Source organism: Hemitrygon akajei, chromosome 2 (assembly GCF_048418815.1).
Source record: "Hemitrygon akajei chromosome 2, sHemAka1.3, whole genome shotgun sequence".
NCBI lineage: Eukaryota > Metazoa > Chordata > Chondrichthyes > Myliobatiformes > Dasyatidae > Hemitrygon > Hemitrygon akajei.
The window spans coordinates 180,187,089-180,204,718 of record NC_133125.1 but is presented as its reverse complement, the minus strand read 5'-3'; the positions used below and the strand labels follow the sequence as shown (position 1 = coordinate 180,204,718).

Here is a 17,630-nt window from a genome sequence, read left to right as displayed (position 1 = left end):
CTCCCAGGTGCCAGAGTCCGGAATGATTCAGATCGCATCCAAGATATCCTGCGGTGGGAGGGAAAACAGCTAGAGGTTGTGGTACATGTTGGTACCAATGACATAGGCAGGAAAAGGGAAGAGGTCCTGAAAAAAGACTACAGGGAGTTAGGAAGGAAGTTGAGAAGCAGGACTGCAAAGGTAGTAATCTCGGAATTACCGCCTGTGGCACGCAACAGTGAGAATAGGAATAGAATGAGGTGGAGGATGAATGAGTGGCTGAGGGAATGGAGCAGGGGGCAGGGATTCAGATTTCTGGATAATTGGGACCTCTTTTTGGGCAGCTGTGACCTGTACAAAAAGGACGGGTTGCACTTGAATCCCAGGGGACCAATATCTTGGTAGGGAGATTTGCTAAGGCTACTGGGGAGAGTTTAAACTAGAATTGTTGGGGGGTGGAAACCAAACTGAAGTGATGGAGGAAGAGGCGGTTGGCTCACAAATAGAGAAGGCTTGGAGACAGTGTGTGAGGGAGGATAGGCCGGTGATAGAGAAGGGACGCGCTCAGACGGACGGTTTGAGATGCGTCTATTTTAACGCAAGGAATATTGTGAACGAAGTGGATGAGCTTAGAGCTTGGATCAGTACTTGGAGATATGATGTGGTGGCCATTACAGAGACTTGGATGGCTCAGGGACAGGATTGGTTACTTTAAATGCGGGGTTTTAGATGTTTCAGAAAGGACAGGGAGGGAGGCAAATGAGGTGGGGGTGTGGCTCTGTTGATCAGAGATAGTGTCACGGCTGCTGAAAAGGTGGACGCCATGGAGGGATTGTCTACTGAGTCTCTGTGAGTGGAGGTTAGGAACAGGAAGGGGTCAATAACTTTACTGGGTGTTTTTTTTTAATAGGCCTCCCAATAGTAGCAGGGATATTGAGGAGCAGATAGGGAAACAGATCCTGGAAAGGTGTAATAATAACAGAGTTGTCGTGATGGGAGATTTTATTTTCCCAAATATCGATTGGCATCAAACTAGAGCAAGGGGTTTAGATGGGGTGGAGTTTGTTCGGTTGTTCAGGAAGATTTGACACAATATGTAGATAATCCTACAAGAGGAGAGGCTGTACTTGAATTGGTATTGGGAAATGAACCTGGTCAGGTGTCAGATCTCTCAGTGGGAGAGCATTTTGGAGATAGTGATCATAATTCTATCTCCTTTACAATAGCATTGGAGAGAGATAAGAACAGACAAGTTAGAGAATCATTTAATTGTAGTAAAGGGAATTACGAGACTATGAGGCAGGAAACTGGAAGCTTAAATTGGGAGCAGATGTTTTCAGGGAAAAGTCGACTGTTGACTCTTTTCCACAGATGTTGCCCATCTCCCTGAATGACGGGTTTTAAGACGCCATTAACTCGCCTTTGCCCCTTCTCCAATCAGTAGAACCGGTTCCGCCAGGCATAGTACATAAGCCACATGTGAATGCCCGGATCTAGACTTGTTTGTCAGAGCTTATTGAAGATATAGACCATTGAGGGCATTTAATAGTTTGTGGGAGCTTAAACTCACCGCTCCCACCCCCCGGCTAAGACAAGCTGAAGGAACCGATAATCAGGTTTATTTTCTCTGTAATATATTATGTGAAGTGTGTTGTTTTGCAACAGGAGTACAATGCAAAGACATAAAATCACAATGAATTATAAAACAAATGGTGCAGTAAAAGGAATAATGAGGTAATCAACGGGAATCAGGGGAAACCCCTCCGGAGGCTGGAACAATCCCTGGCACAAAGAAAGTGATTGTGGTGTTTGGAAGCCAATCATCTCAGCCACAGAACATCTCTGCGGGAACTCCTCAGGGCAGTGTCCTAGACCCAAACATCCCCAGCTGCTTCATCAATGACCCTTTCATTCCCTATTCACGGGTAGGAAGTGACCAAGCAGAACATCAAGAAGTTCATTGTCCCCAAAGGGGCTTAGACAGCAAGGCAGGGTCAGAGACAACTGAGGAAACTGCGGTGTAACACCTCATGCGCCCAGCAGGCGGCGCTGCCACCTCCAAGAGCAATGTTGTCATCTGTCTGGGAGGGGATCCTCACTCTTCGTCACTAGGAGGAATCTCAATAGGATTTACGAGACACACCCGAGACTGATTGAGAGGTGATTAATGCTGGTGGCTGCTTCTGCCAGTTGCTCAGTCTTTATACTCTCTCTCTTTGTCAGAATCAACCGCTGGAGTTATTCGTTCTCTGTGGATTTACTGACCTGCGGCTGTACTGTGTAAAGTCTGGCCTGGGATCTCACCTGTGGAAACGCCCCAGTGTTCTGTGGAACGACGTCTGTTGTTCTCCTGAAGGCTTGGTCCTTGTGAGACAGCTTATCTCAAATCTTTTTGTTATATTCTATGGGAACTCTTAAACTGCCCGTCTGGTTGGACTCTGAACAAGTGAATGTGGGAAGACGGTTGTGCTGAGCGCCTCTGACTGTTGAAGTAACATTTGAAGACATTTGACCAACACTGTCGCTGTCTCTGTCTGCAATTGTACTGAGACCCTCCTACACCCGTTACAGAGTTGCAGCAACGACTGCAGTGAACGCGGTGGATTGAGGGAGGAGTACGAGGGGTGTAAAGGCGGCAACCCAGCACTTCATCACCGAATCCTCCGTGATCAGCTTCCATTCTCGGGTCCGCTCCATGGAACTGGATGAGACCTGCTCACATTTCTTAGAACAAATGTCTCCCGGGGGGATGGGGGGGGGGGGGAGTTCTGTGATTCACAGCCTTATGGAAGAGGAAATACTAGGTAGCATCCTCACAGACAGACCTACTGAGGATCTGTTGGTTCTTCTATAACGGTCTGTATGACCGAAAGGCCACAGAGTGTGCAGCCTCCCGAACGTATTATCATCTATCACGCAGGGGTTAGACAACAACAAGCGGGAGAGGCTGGACCAGCCACTGACACTGGAAAAGATCCATCCGGCTGAGTTGTGCTCGGCTCTGTTGGACTGGATGGGCCCAGACCTGCTGATGTGTACAATGCTATGCTGCTGGCTGGCAGAATGTTGGAATCCATAAGGAAAGGCATCATATCGTCATCTACAAGCAGAATGGGAAAGGGATGACATCAAGTATTGGATACATTTTGCTCTTTAATTTAGACTACAAAAACGTGCCCCATGACATCGCCAACAGAGTCAAGTCTGTTCCGGGACGGGTGATCCACCCAGACCAAACCTGTGCTGTACCCGGCAGGAAGATCTTTGACAGATTCGTGCTGCTGAGGGACACTATCACCTCCATCCAGGACTGGAGGATGGGGGGTGGTGATGGGGAAGGTGGAGGCCTACCTGGTCAGCTTGGAAGAGGGAAAGCCTTTGACAGGACATCACACACATACTTGATGGATGAAGTCTCCAAAATGGGATTTGGGGAGGGAGTCATCAATGGATCCAACTGCTCTACACAGATATCAGTAGTGCAGTCAATTCAATGGATGGGAGGCAGCTAGCTTTCCCATCAAGTCTGGAGTCAGGCAAGGTAGCTCACTCTCCCCTGTCTTGTCTGTGTGCTTCAGAGAACACTTTGCAGAATCCACCAGGAAGGAAAAGAGCACAAGAGGACTGACACTGCCGGGTAGTGGAGTGACCCAAATGAACCCCTCCCTGTGCATGAACCATCTTCTGCTCAGATCTGAGGTCAGTTCACAGATCGATCAGCATCCTCGCCTAGTTTGAGTTGGTATCGGGGCCTGGGTTAACTGCACGAAGAACGCGGCCCTGCTCTTCGGTAACTGGCTCAACCGATCCAGTGTCCTCTTCACCATCAGGTCCGATTATGTGAAGATGCTGGAGACCTGGTTTGGATGGGTCGAGGTTTGTAACAAGATTTGGCTGGAGCGGACTGAGATGATAAAACATAAACTGAGACTTTGAGGTTGGCGTTCTATGTGGATAACTGAAAACAACCTGGTCATCGGGTGTGAGGTGCTCTCAGGGCTGCTGTACCTGGTGCAGGTGTGACCCACGTCCCGCTCCTCCAGCTTGGGAATCACCCGAACCGTCTTCAGGTTAATCTGGTGATCCAAGATGGAGCGGGTCAGATGGAGTACAGCGCACAAGTTCCTGGACAACGGGAGCGAAAACGTCCCAATGTCGTCCTCACTCTGGTAATCACCTTTGTGCATGGCTGCACCAGGCTGTGTGTGGAAACTAAATACGTGCTCACCAAGTACCACTACTTATCGAGGTTCCGTTTGTCACCGATTTTCCGAAAAATGGGTCTGGCGCATTGCCGCACATTGCCCTGTCAGCTGGACAGTGCCACATACCTGTTCTCCATTGAAAAATTAGTCCACACCAACACCTTTGACCACAAGGCCATTAGGCAGTGGTCAGCACGGAACTTCCCACAGACACTGCAGGAGGAGGACTCAATGGACGTGTTGGGGTGATTTCCCTAACAGACTGTTCAAACCTTCTGGCAGAACTCCTCATCGCAGGCCTCACCAATCGGCCTAACCAACAGGGACCAAGAGGCTGAGAGGGTCAGATCATTTCTACCTGCCCAGAACATTATCATCACAACCCGCTGCCCGCGGGATGACTGTAGCGGGGAAGAGACAGTAACCCCACTCTCTGCGGACTGTGGGTTTGTAAAAAGGGTCTGGCGGAACATGAAAGGCCCCGTGTCGCTGCGTGACGAGGACTCTCTGATCTGCGGCTGTTCCCGGGGACACACACGGAGACAAACATCAAGCGCTGCTGACAGATCATCAGCTCGGCGGAAGACGCTCTTTGGTCATCCGGAAACTTGTTGGTATCCCAGCACATCGAGATTTCCGAGGAAGGATTCTGACAACAGGCACATTCCAGGCTGCGGGAGTACGTGCCGAGGGTCGCAGTGAAGCTCGGTGCGGCCATCGCGAGGGCTCGGTGGGGAAGGACCACGTTGTAGGGTTCTTCTCCTACTGGAGAGGGAGGGGTCGGGTTGGGGGAAGCCCCTCAATGATTGTAGTATTTAATATAAAACCGCAAAGTGTCACATGAATGGCAACAGTTCCAGAACAGTCTGGGAAGCATTGACCATGTCTGTACGGAATGGAAAGGCATGGAGTGGTTATCCTTGTAAATGATTTTATTACGAATAAATTATCTTCTGTTAATAACAAAAATAAGCGGGAGACCGGGCCCCACAACACTCAGCTCCCACCCATCATGGAAGGAGCCGATGCTGTAGAAGCCGCCTGTTGAACAGTGTGAGGCTGGGCGGCAATTGGGGAAGCCGGCTCTCTGGAGATGAAGGGGTTCACAGGACAGGCCGAGGGAAACGATTTCCACGCCTGGGCTTGAGTTCACGGCTGAAGTCAGGAAACTTTACATGAAGAGCAATAAAAATCAGGCCCTCAAGGATAAACTGAATGTTTTCCACCCTGTGATGTATAATGTCCAGTCCTGTGCTTTCTCCTGCAGCCACATCTCGGTCATCGCCCCCGGCATCTGTCTCCTCGCAACACAATATTCTCTCAACACCCCCAGTTTCATGGTTTATGTAATAGTTGCTGTAAGTTTATACTGAACCACTGTTTTACACCCTAGTCTGACTCTCCTTGGTCCTCCAGCAAAAAAGTAACAGGTGGGAATCAGCGGGTCGGGCGGGATCTCCGGAGGGAAATCAACAGCCAACGTTTCGTGTCGAGATCCTTCATCTGAAACTTTGATGGTCTATCTCGCTTTTCAGGAATTGTCCCTTTCAGTCCTGTCTTGCAACGAACCAGCATCTTCTCTCTGTTTCTTTTATATTCTGAACTGTTTACTGTGTTTCTGATCCCACCCTGATGTAAAACTGGCCGCGATTCTTTCACCTTGAACACTTGCAGCGATATGACGTTCGCTCAACACACACAGAATGCTGGAGGATCTCAGCAGCCCGGGGAGCATCTATGGGAAAGAGTACAGTGGACATTTCGGGCCGAAACCCTTCAGCAGGACCGTTCATCACTGAGACTCGGCGCCTCTAGCGGGCGGTCCCGGTACTGCAGGGATTCAGCAGCTCCCCGAAAGTGAAAGCATTCTGAGTCAGGAAGTACCGGGACTGAACATGGCTTCCCAACGGCAGGTCGAGAGTTTAACCGAGGAGGCAATTTGTCCCATCTGCCTGGATTTCTTCACCGAACCTGTCATTCTGGAGTGTGGACACAACTTCTGTCGCTCCTGTATCACACAGTGTTGGGAAAGGCAGGAGAGAAACTCCTGTCCGGAATGTAGAGAGGAGATTGCAGACCGCACCCTCAGGGTCAGTCGGGCCTTGGCAAATCTGTCTGAGAAAGCTCGAAAACTAAACCTGAATCCGAAAGAGAAGGAGAGTAAACTTTACTGCGAGGAACATGAGGAAGAGCTGAAGCTGTTTTGTGAGACGGACAAGACACTGATCTGCCTGATCTGTGCGACTGCGCGGGTACACAAGTCTCACAACTTCATGCCGGTTAAAGAAGCCGTTCAAGTCTACAAGGTAAAAACAAACCACTTTCGCTCGTCTGTTTCTGTTGTGCCATGTATTGTGTCCAATCTATTCACTCTTTAATTCCCAGGATCGGGTTAAATCTTCCTTCGACTCTCTCACAAAAAACAAAGCGGACTTCGAGGAAATCGAGCAGCAACAGAAGGAGAAGATTTCCGGAGTTCGGGTGAGGATTCCTGAGCTGAATTTCTGATATTGTTGTGTAGATTTGTTCCCTTTAGTGCAGGATAGCTGAGTATCGCAGATCCAGTGACTTGGGCTCAATCTGACATCTGGTGCTGTCTGTGTGGAGTTTGCATGTTCTCCCTGTGATCACGACAGTTTCAGATACATCTCACAGACATGTTCTTTGAATGGTTAATTGGTTCCTGTAATTAACCCTATTTACTACTTCAAACATGGCACCGGTAAACGGCAGCAACTTTCTGCGGACTCCTGACAGTACTTATAAATATATTTTTTCTAAGTGTACTCTCACTGCAAAATGTAGTCTGCAATTTCCTTTTAAGTAACATACTTTTCAAATGTTTTAATTAATTTGTAATTTTTCTATCTTCTGATGCACTCCGTGTCAAACATGCAGTTCTGGCATGTTTAAGTGGACGAAGGTTCATGGTCATGGCCAAAAGAGAGGGAGGAGGGGAGCATTTCAAGCCAGGCCGAAACACAGAGTCATAGAGGCTGAGAGTCATTGAGAAGTACAGCACAGGAACAGGTCATTTTGCCCATCTACTCCATGATGAGTCTATTTATGCTGTCTACTCCCATTGACCTGTACCTGGACCATAACCCTACATATCCCTACTATCTATGTATCTGTCCAAACTCTCTTAAACATTGAATCAAGCTCGCATGGAACCCTTGTGCTGGCAGCTCATTCCACACTCTCACAACCCTCTGACTGATTAAGTTCCCTTCATTATCCCCTTAAACTTCTCACCTTTCACCCTTAAACCATGACCTCTGGTTGTATTCCCACCCAACCTCAGTGAAAAAAGCCTCCTTGCATTTACCCTACCTATACCTCTCATAATTTAATTACTTCTATCAAATCCCCTCCGAATCTTCTCCATTCTGAAGAATACAGTCCTAACCTGTTCAATATTTCCTGAGAACTCAGGGTCTCCAGACCCTGCAGCATCCTTGTAAACTTTCTCTGTACTCTTTCAGCCTTGTTGACATCTTTCCTGTAGATAGGTGACCGAAACTACACACAATACTCCAAATTAGGCCTCAGCAATGTCTTGTACAACTTCAACATAACATCCCATCTCCAGTACTCGGATCATTGATTTATGAAGGTGAATGTGACAAAAGCTTTCGTTGGACCTTATCTACCTGGGACACCATTACAATTAATCATGGGGTTGTATTCCCAGATCCCTTTGTTCTACCACACTCCTCAGTGACCTACATTCACCATGTAGGACCTACCCTGGCTGGTCCAACTGAAGTGCAAAACCTTGTATTTGTCTGAATTAGATTCCATCTGCCATTTTTTCAACCCATTTCCCAGCTGACGCAGGTCCCTCTGCAAGCCATGATAGTTGTCCGCACTGTCCACTACACTCCCAGACTTGGGGTCATCTGCAAATTTGCTGATTCAGTTAACCACATTATCATCCAAATCATTGATATAAAAGACAAACAACCAAAGACCCAGCACCAATCCCTGTGGCACACCACAGGTCACAGGCCTCCAGTCAGAGAAGCAACACTCTACTACCACGCTCTGGCTTCTCTCACAAAGCCAATGTTTAATCCAATTTCATCGAGAATGCCGAGTGACTGAATCTTCTTGATTAACCTCCCATGCGTGACCTTGTCAAATGCCTTTGTAAAATCCATGTTGACAGCATACACTGCCTCACCTTCAACCATTTCCCTGGTCAGCTCCTAGAAAAACTCCATAAGTTTGGTTGGCCATGACCTACCACGCACAAAGCCATGCTGACTGTCCTTTATTAGTCCATGTCAATCCAAACACCTGTATCTGGTTCCATAGAAAAGTTCCAGTGGCTTTTCCACAACTGACGTCAGACTTACCAGCCTATAATTTCCTGGTTTCTGTCAGAGCCATTTATAAATAGTGGGACAACATTGCCTATCCCCTAATCATTAGGTACCTCTGCAATCGCTAAGTATGTTTTAATAGGCTCTCTGCTAGGGCCCTGGTAATTCCTGCACTTGCCTCCTGTCAGGCCCTCGGGATTTATCCACCTTGATTTGCCTCAGGGTAGCAAACAACTACTCCTCAGTAATCTGTACAGGGTCCATGAAGTTGATGCTGCTTTGCCTCACTTGTATAGACTCTGTATCCATCTCCCGAGGAAATACAGACACGAGGAATGCATCTAAGATCTCTCCCATCCATTTTGACTCCACGCGTGGATTACCATTCTGGTCTTCCAGAGGATCAATTTTGTCCCAGGCAATCCTTATGCTCTTAACATATCTGTAGAATCCCTTGGGGTTCTCCTTCACCTTGGTCTGCTAGAGCAATTTCATCCCTGCTTTTTACCTTCCTGATTTATATTATAAAATGTTCTCTTGCTTTTCTTGCATCCATCAGCACCTCAGTTGTCCCTACGTACTTATAGCTGCTATGCACCTTCTTTTTTCTCTTCTCCAGGGCCTCAATATCCTTCATAAACCCAAGTTCCCTACACTTGTCATCTTTGTGTTTCATTCTGACAGGTGCATACTCTCAAAATTTCCCTTTTGAAGGCCTCCCACTTTCCAAGTACAGCTTTGCTGGAATACAGAGTGCTCCAGTCCACACTTGCTGATCATTCTGATACCATCAAAATTGGCCTTTCTCCAATTCTGAATCTGAACCTGTGGACCAGACGTATCTCTTTGCATATTTACTTTGGAACTATTGGCCTTGTGATCAAATGATCCAAAGTGTTCCCCTACACAAACTTGTTTCACCTTCCCTGTCTGATTCCCTAAAAGCAGATCCAGAATCACACGTTCTCTTGTCAGGACTTCTGCATACTAATGAAAGAAACTTACCTGAACTCATTTGACAAACTCTGTCCCATCTAGTCCTTTTACAGTATGGCATTTCTAGTCAATATGTGGAAAGTTAAAATCATTAACCTTGTGTTTCTTGCAACAAATCTCTTTACAAATTTGTTCCTCTTAATCCCTTCCTCAGACTTTTGGGTAGTCTTTAATATTATCCCTATTGACATGGTCATACCTTTCTAATATCTCAGTTCAACCCCTAAAACCTCACTGGTCACGTTCCCCAGTCTATCCTGATGGAGTACTGCCGTGACGTATTCGCTGACTAGTAACACCACCCCTCCTTTAATCGCTCTTGCTCTCTCATGTCTAAAACAATGGAACTCCGGAATACCGAACTGCCAGTCCTGTTCCTCCTGCAACCGTCTCACTGATGGTGACAAAGTCATAATTCCTGGTGTTGATCCATGCCCTGAGCTCACCTGCCTTTCCTGCGATACTTCTTGCATCAAAATATACACAACTCAAAACACTCCCCCTGCAACTCTAGTTTAAACCCCATCATGCAGCATGAAAAAACCTTCCTGCTAATATATTAGTCTCTCTCCAGTTCAGGTGCAAACGACCCCTTCTGTACAGGTCCTACCTTCCCTGGAAGAAAGCCCAAAGTCTAAAAATCTTCGGCCCTCCCTCCTACACCAACTTCTTAGCCATGTGTTATACTGTATAATCTTCCTATTTCTGGCCTCACTAGCACGTGGCATAGGGTAGCAATCCTGAGGTCACAGCCCTGGAGGTCCCACCCTTTAACTTAGCACCTAAGGACTGCATTTTGAAAAATCTGATCACTTGGCCTCCTCCGACCTGCATCCAGGCAGAGGGTAAAGAGCAAGACTCCGGAGATAAGGACAACACTGAGGTAGCTGCGGGATGATTGCTAAAGTCGGTAGATTGGGCCGTGCTCAAAGACTCAACAGACAATCTGAATGAATAAATCACGGCTATCGCAGACTTATAAAAACGGTTCTATAGGAGTTGTCCACGTAAAATAATTCAGAATTTTCCCTACCCAGGAAGCTGGATGAATCAGATCAGTAACATTCTGGTCTGGCAAGTTACAAGCTTCAGTGACTGAGATGGGAGAGATTGCACATACAACAACTGTTGCCCGGGTGCGTCACCAGTCACAGCTTTATGGGAGAGGGGCAAAGTAAAAGCCACTGTGGGGAAAAAAACTCACATGAAATCTCCCCTTGAGTTTGCCAGAAGTCATGTGGGAGACTCTGCAGTCAGCTGGAAGAAAGTTCTATGGTCTGATGAAATGAAAATTGAGCTTTTTGGCCATCAGACTATACGCAATGTTTAGTGTAAACCGAATAATGCGCATGATCAAAAACACACCATCGCTACTGTGAAACATGGTGATGGCTGCATTATGCTGTGAGGATGCTTCACGGCAGCAGGCCCTGGAAGGCTTGTGAAGGTAGAGGGTAAAATAAATGCGGCACAATGCAAGTTAATCTAGGCGAAAATCCTGATGCAGTCTGCAAAGAGAACTGCCACTTGGGAGAAGGTTTGCTTTGCAGTGAGCGAATGGCCCCAAGCATAAAGCCAAAGCTACACAGGAATGCCTTAAAAACAACAATGTTAGTGTCCAGGATTGGCCAAGTCAGAGTCCAGACCTCAATCCAATTGAGAATTTATGACTGAACTTGAACAGGGCTGTTCACTCAGGATCTTCATGCAATCTGACAGAGCTTGAATACTTTTGTAAAGAAGAATGGGGAACAATTGCAGTGTCCAGATGTGCAAGGCTGATAGAGACCTATCCACACAGACTCAAGGCTGCAGTTGCTGCCAAAGGTACATCTACTAAATACTGACTTGATGGGGCTGAATACTTATGCAATCAATGATTTTGTGTTCTATACTGATAATTAATTTAGATCACTTTGTACGGATCTGTTTTCACTTTCACATGAAGGAGTCTTTTTCTGTTGCATAGTGTCAAAAAAAGCCAAGGTAAATCCACTGTGATTCAATGTTGTAAAACAATAAACCATGGGAACTTTCAAGGGGGATGAATACCTTTTATCAGCACTGTACATCAGGATGCTCTTCACTGCCTACAGCTTGGCCCCTCAAAACTAATCAATAAAATTCATGTCCTGGGTCTCAATACCTCCTTGTGAAACTGGATCCTCAATTTTCAGACCCCAGTCAATTCAAATTGGTAAAAACATCTCCACCATTTCCCTCAGCTCAGGAACACCACAACGTTATGTGTTAGCCCCCTGCTCTACTCACATTATGACTGGGAGGCGAAGTGCAACTCCAATGCCATAGTTAAGTTTGCTGATAACACCACAGTCATTGGCCAAATGAAGGGTGCTGACAAATCAGGATATTGGAGGGACATGGAAAATATTGCTGAGTGGTGTCATAACAACAACCTCTCACTCAATGTCAGCAAGACCAAGGAGAAGATTATTGAATTCAGCAGGAAGAAACTGGAGGTCCACAAGCCAGTCGTCATTGGCATCTCAGAGGAGGAGAGGGTCAGCAACATTAAATTCCTACGTGTTATCATTTTACAGAGGATCTGTTCTGGGTCCAGCATGTAAATGCCATTACAGAGAAAGTACGGCAGCACCTCAACTTTCTTAGAAGTTTTTGAATATTCTGCATGACTTCTAGAACTGTGACAAATTTCTATAGATATGTGGTAGAAACTATATTGAAGGTTGCATCCTGGCCTGGTATGTAAATACCAGTGTCCTTTTGTGGTAAAACCTACTAAAAAACTAGTGGACATGACTCTGTCTATCCCGGGATGGGTGAATCTCTCCCCGCCATTGAGCATATCAACTTGAAGCTTTGTTGCAGGAAAACAGCATCCTTCATCATGGATCCAAACCAGCCAGGCCATGCTCTCTTCTCACAGCTGCCATCAGGAACAAGGTACAGGAACTTCAGAACCAGCACGACCAGCTTCAGGAACAGTTATTATCACTGAACCATCAGGCTCCTAAACTAGTGGCGATAACTTCACTCAACCCATCACTGAACTGTTCCCACTGAACTGGACTCAAGATCAAAGACTCTTCATCTTATGTTCTCTGTATTTATTTAATATTGTTTGTTTGTTTATTTATTATTATGGATTTTTTTCTTTCTTCTTGTATTTGGACATTTGATGCTTTTTCTTTGCACATTGATATTGTCCGCCCCGTTGGGAACAGTCCTTCATTGAGTCAATTGTGTTTCTTGTATTTAACGTGACTACCTGCAAGAAAAGGAATCTCAGGGTTGTACATGGTGACACGTCTGTACTTTGATAATAATTTTGCATTGAACTTTGAGCTTAAGATGGGGTATGTGACTCAGGTCAGAGTTAATGAGGGAGAAATGGGTTCAGGACAACATGAGGAAATGGGATTGATGGGATTGTTCTGAGAACCAATATATATTTGATGATTTGAACACACATCTTCCATGTCAGAAGGAAATACATCAAAGGAAAATAGTAAATTAATCTTCACCTTTCACTTGACAGAAACAGTCACACACCCTTCAGTCCCATGTCACATCGCAGTTTGCTGAACTGCACCAGATTCTCACCGAGAAAGAGCAGCGTATACTCAGAGATCTCACGGAAGAAGAGGAGAGGATTCTAAATCCAATGGAGAAAAATCTTCAAGAGATTCAAAAGAATTTAAATTCTATTCAGGAGGAGATCTCAAGGTTACAGGAACAGATGGATCAAAAAGAGAGTGTGATATTTCTCAAGGTGAGAGATTATATTTCTTTTTGCTTTTTGTAAAGATAGACAAAATTGGGATCAATATATTTGAAGTAACTGTGACATTTACAAATGGTTGTAAACTGATTTAAGACAGAAAGGTGTTTCAGAAGTTCAGGACTGTTGTTGTCCCAAAACTGGACTTCCATAATATCGGTATGTCACAGGACCATCTGCAATCTTCTTGTGAATGAGTTACTCTGAACATGACACTGAACTGGTGATTGTTTCCTCATTTCCCATATCAAATATCCCTGAAACTCACATTAATATCCAGTCCCAGTCACATGCTGTGAGTGTGTCTGGTACCGTGGGTGAGACGGTCTCTCTGTCAATCAGTGAGAACAAAGGATCAATTCCAGAATGTGACCCACACATCAGATTTATCATCAATAGGTAAATGTGCTTTCCATTAGATTAGAGAATTAAGGGAAACCTACACTGTTTCTTTACATTTTCAGAAATATTCCTTGTCATTTACCAAGTCGTTCTGTGTTGTCCATACATGCGTGTGACTGTAGGAATGTGAATTTACAACATCTTGTAATGATTTGGATGAAATTCAGGATGAGGACTGTAAGTCTCAGTCTGTTCAGATTTGTGTTTTATTTATTTCAGGAGGAAGCTTGTCAGAAGAGGAGGTAAGATATGCTCTTTAATGAATCTCTGTATAGGTTTGTAAAATAATTCAACACTGAAGTTTATAACCAAGAATTTTATATTTGCAGAACTAGTGATGACTTTCAGCAATTGTCAGTGACAGATGGTGATCTTCCGGTTGAAAAATTCGATCATCTCTATTTATTGAACTCAGCGTTGAGAGAAACACTTTATACCATTAATCGAGGTAAAACTTACACTGATTCATTTGTCCATGTTTATGAGACACAATTCATTAGAATTAGAAGCAAAGATTGTCTGTAACAATGGACTGAAGGGGATCTGTAGTTTTATTCCAGTTTCAATCCCACCTGCTGGGAAATGTCACTGTCACATGGTCAGCTGGAGATGTCAGACCCCTGAACACACCGACACAGGGTCACAATACAACCAGTACACGGGACTGTTAGATTAAACACTGCATCCTGGTCCCATCCAGACTGTACAAACACGACAGGACACGAGTGTGAATCCTACCACATAATCTGGGGAATTAATGTTTATTTAATGGTATTATAGGGAATAAAGGGCAGACACTGTAACGTCGCAGTTAGTGCAAAGTTATTCCAGCTCTGGGTGTCAGATTTCGAGTTCAATTCCAGCGCTGTCTATACGGGTTTGTATGTTGTCCCCGTGACCACATGGGTTTCCTCCAGGTGCTCCGGTTTCCTCCCACAGTCTGACGATGTAGCAGTTGGTAAGTTAGTTGGGCATTGAAAGTTGTCCTGTGATTAGTGTCAAATAGGTGGGTTGCTGCTCAGTGTGGCTCGTTGGGCTGGAAGGGCTTGTTCCGTACTGTATCTCTAAATAAAATAAATTAAAGCTTGGATCGGAGTGGTGTCCAGTATTGTCAGAAAGATGCACACGAGACCCTCGTTAGCCACTGACCCTGTCTGACCTGTCTGTGTCTGCAGACTCAAGTCTGCCCCCTGCTGGACTCGCGAGTCTCACTGTTGTTATCAAACCACCACATTGAATCATTATCAGACTGAGCCCGGACACACTAACCAGCATTGACCTCGGTCAAGATTTCACCAGCACCTCCTATTTTGCAATGAGATATGTTCCAAAACGTCATTTCCCAAACTTATTTTCCTGAATTCCTTGGATTCTGTGAACTTCTCCCTGGGAAGTATAGATGAGAAATATTCATTTAAAACCACTTCCCTCCACAGTGGCTCCAGATTGTTCCATAAAGAAGCCAATTCTTTCCTGAGTTACTCTTTCATTTAATATACACATGGAACCCCTTAAAACTGTCCTTTACCTCAATTGTGGGGTGATCACGTGTTCACTTTCTGCCCTTGAGTTTCCCGCTTCCGTACACTCCTCTGTCTCTGAAACTCCTCGGGTCAGAGAGCTGTGACCAGGTGTTTCTCAGAGTTCAATCCTCCCTTGTTTACTCTTTGTGACCGGAGTCTTCACGATGTATTTTCTCAGTTCCCTCAGTAACCTGGTCTGTGCTGACCATGAGACCAAATTAAACTAATTCCACCTGCCTGCCCATGTTCTACATCCCTCCATTCCCTGTCTGTTCATCTCTCTGTCCACCCACGTTCTACATCCCTCCATTCCCTATCTGTTCATCTCTCTGTCTGCCCACATTCTCCATCCCTCCATTCCCTATCTGTTCATCTCTCTGCCTGCCCATGTTCTACATCCCTCCATTCCCTGTCTGTTCATCTCTCTGTCTGCCCACGTTCTACATCCCTCCATTCCCTGTCTGTTCATCTCTCTGCCTGCCCATGTTCTACATCCCTCCATTCCCTGTCTGTTCATCTCTCTGTCTGCCCACATTCTCCATCCCTCCATTCCCTATCTGTTCATCTCTCTGCCTGCCCATGTTCTACATCCCTCCATTCCCTGTCTGTTCATCTCTCTGTCTGCCCACATTCTACATCCCTCCATTCCCTATCTGTTCATCTGGGATCCCACTACCAAACACATTTTTCCCTCCCCCCCCTTCTGCTTTTCACAGGGATTGCTCCCTACACGACTCCCTTGTCCACTCGTTCCCCCCCCCCCCCCCCAATCCCTTCCCACCGATCTCCCTCCTGGCACTTATCCTTGCAAGCGGAACAAGTGCTACACCTGCCCTTACACTTCCTCCCTCACCACCATTCAGGGCCCCAGACAGTCCTTCCAGGTGAGGCGACACTTCACCTGTGAGTCGGCTGGTGTGGTATACTGCGTAGTGGGATCCCGTTGGAGGTGGCGGAAGTTACGGAGAATTATACGTTGGACCTGGAGGCTGGTGGGGTGGTAGGTAAGGACAAGAGGAACCCTATCTCAAGTAGGGTGGCGGGTGGATGGGGTGAGGGCAGATGTGCGGGAAATGGGAGAGATGCGTTTGATGGTGGACGAAGGGAAGCCCCTTTGTTTAAAAAAGGAAGACATCTCCTTCATCCTGGAATGAAAAGCCTCATCCTGAGAGCAGATGCGGTGGAGACGGAGGAATTGTGAGAAGGGGATAGCATTTTTGCAAGAGACAGGGTGGGAAGAGGAAGAGGAAGAGGTAGCTGTGAGAGTCTGTAGGCTTATAGTAGATATCAGTAGATAGGCCGTCTCCAGAGATGGAGACAGAAAGATCAAGAAAGGGGAGGGAGGTGTCGGAAATGGACCAGGTAAATTTGAGGGCAGGGTGAAAGTTGGAGGCAAAGTTAATGAAGTCGACGAGCTCAGCAAGCGTGCAGGAGGCAGCGCCAATGCAGTCGTCGATGTAGCGAAGGAAAAGAGGGGGATGGATACCTGTATAGACTTGGAACATGGACTGTTCCACAAAGCCAACAAAAAGGCAGGCATAACTGGGACCCATACGGGTGCCCATGGCTACACCCTTGGTTTGGAGGAAGTGGGAGGAGCCAAAGAAGAAATTATTGAGAGTAAGAACTAATTCCGCTACACGGAGGAGAGTGGTGGTAGAGGGGAATTGGTTAGGTCTGGAATCTAAAAAAAAGCGAAGAGCTTCGCGACCATCTCGGTGGGGGATGGAGGTATATAGGGACTAGACGACCATGGTGAAAATAAGACGGTGGGGGTGGGGGCCAGGGAACTTAAAATCATTGAAAAAATTCAAAGCATGAGAAGTGTCACGAACATAAGTGGAAAGAGATTGAACAAGGGGGGGATAAGACAGTGTCAAGGTATGCAGAAATGAGTTCAGTGGGCAGGAGCAAGCTGAGACAATAGGTCTACCTGGACAGGCAGGTTTGTGGATCTTGGGTAGGAGATAGAAACGGGAAGTACGGGGTGTGGGAACTATGAGGTTGGTGGCAGTGGATGGAAGATCCCCAGAGCTGATAAGGTTGGTGATGGTATAGGAGACAATGGTATAGGTGCTCCTTAGTGGGGTCATGATCAAGGGGTAAATAAGAGGAGGTATCAGAGAGTTGTCGCTGTGCCTCAGCCAGGTAGAGGTCAGTACGCCAGACAACAACAGCTCCCCCCTTATCAGCAGGTTTTGTAGTGAGGTTGGGATTGACACGGAGGGAGCGGAGAGCAGAGCGTTCGGAAGGAGTGAGGTTGGAATTGGAAAAGGGTGTGGTGAAGTCGAGACGGTTGATGTCCCGTTGGCAATTAGCAATAAAGAGATCCAGAGCAGGCAGAAGACCAGAGCAGGGTGTCCATGAAGAGGAGGAGGGTTGAAGACGGGAGAAGGGGTCATCGGTGGGGGTAGGAGAGTCCTTGTCAAAGAAG

At 46.3% G+C, this 17,630-nt stretch overlaps 1 protein-coding gene across 4 annotated transcripts in view; it reads left to right on the top strand.

Moving 5' to 3' along the window:
- Positions 1-6,065: 6,065 nt before the first annotated feature.
- The window catches only part of LOC140718917 (zinc-binding protein A33-like), a 55,920-nt gene continuing 44,355 nt past the window's right edge, over positions 6,066-17,630 (top strand). For all 4 annotated transcript variants that reach the window (XM_073033222.1, XM_073033221.1, XM_073033233.1 and 1 more), the window contains exons 1-5: positions 6,066-6,490; positions 6,570-6,665; positions 13,029-13,262; positions 13,893-13,915; positions 14,003-14,121. In XM_073033222.1, the coding sequence (XP_072889323.1) occupies positions 6,080-6,490; positions 6,570-6,665; positions 13,029-13,262; positions 13,893-13,915; positions 14,003-14,121 (883 nt within the window). In that variant the 5' untranslated portion in view covers positions 6,066-6,079. The remainder of the gene's footprint in view (positions 6,491-6,569; positions 6,666-13,028; positions 13,263-13,892; positions 13,916-14,002; positions 14,122-17,630) is intronic.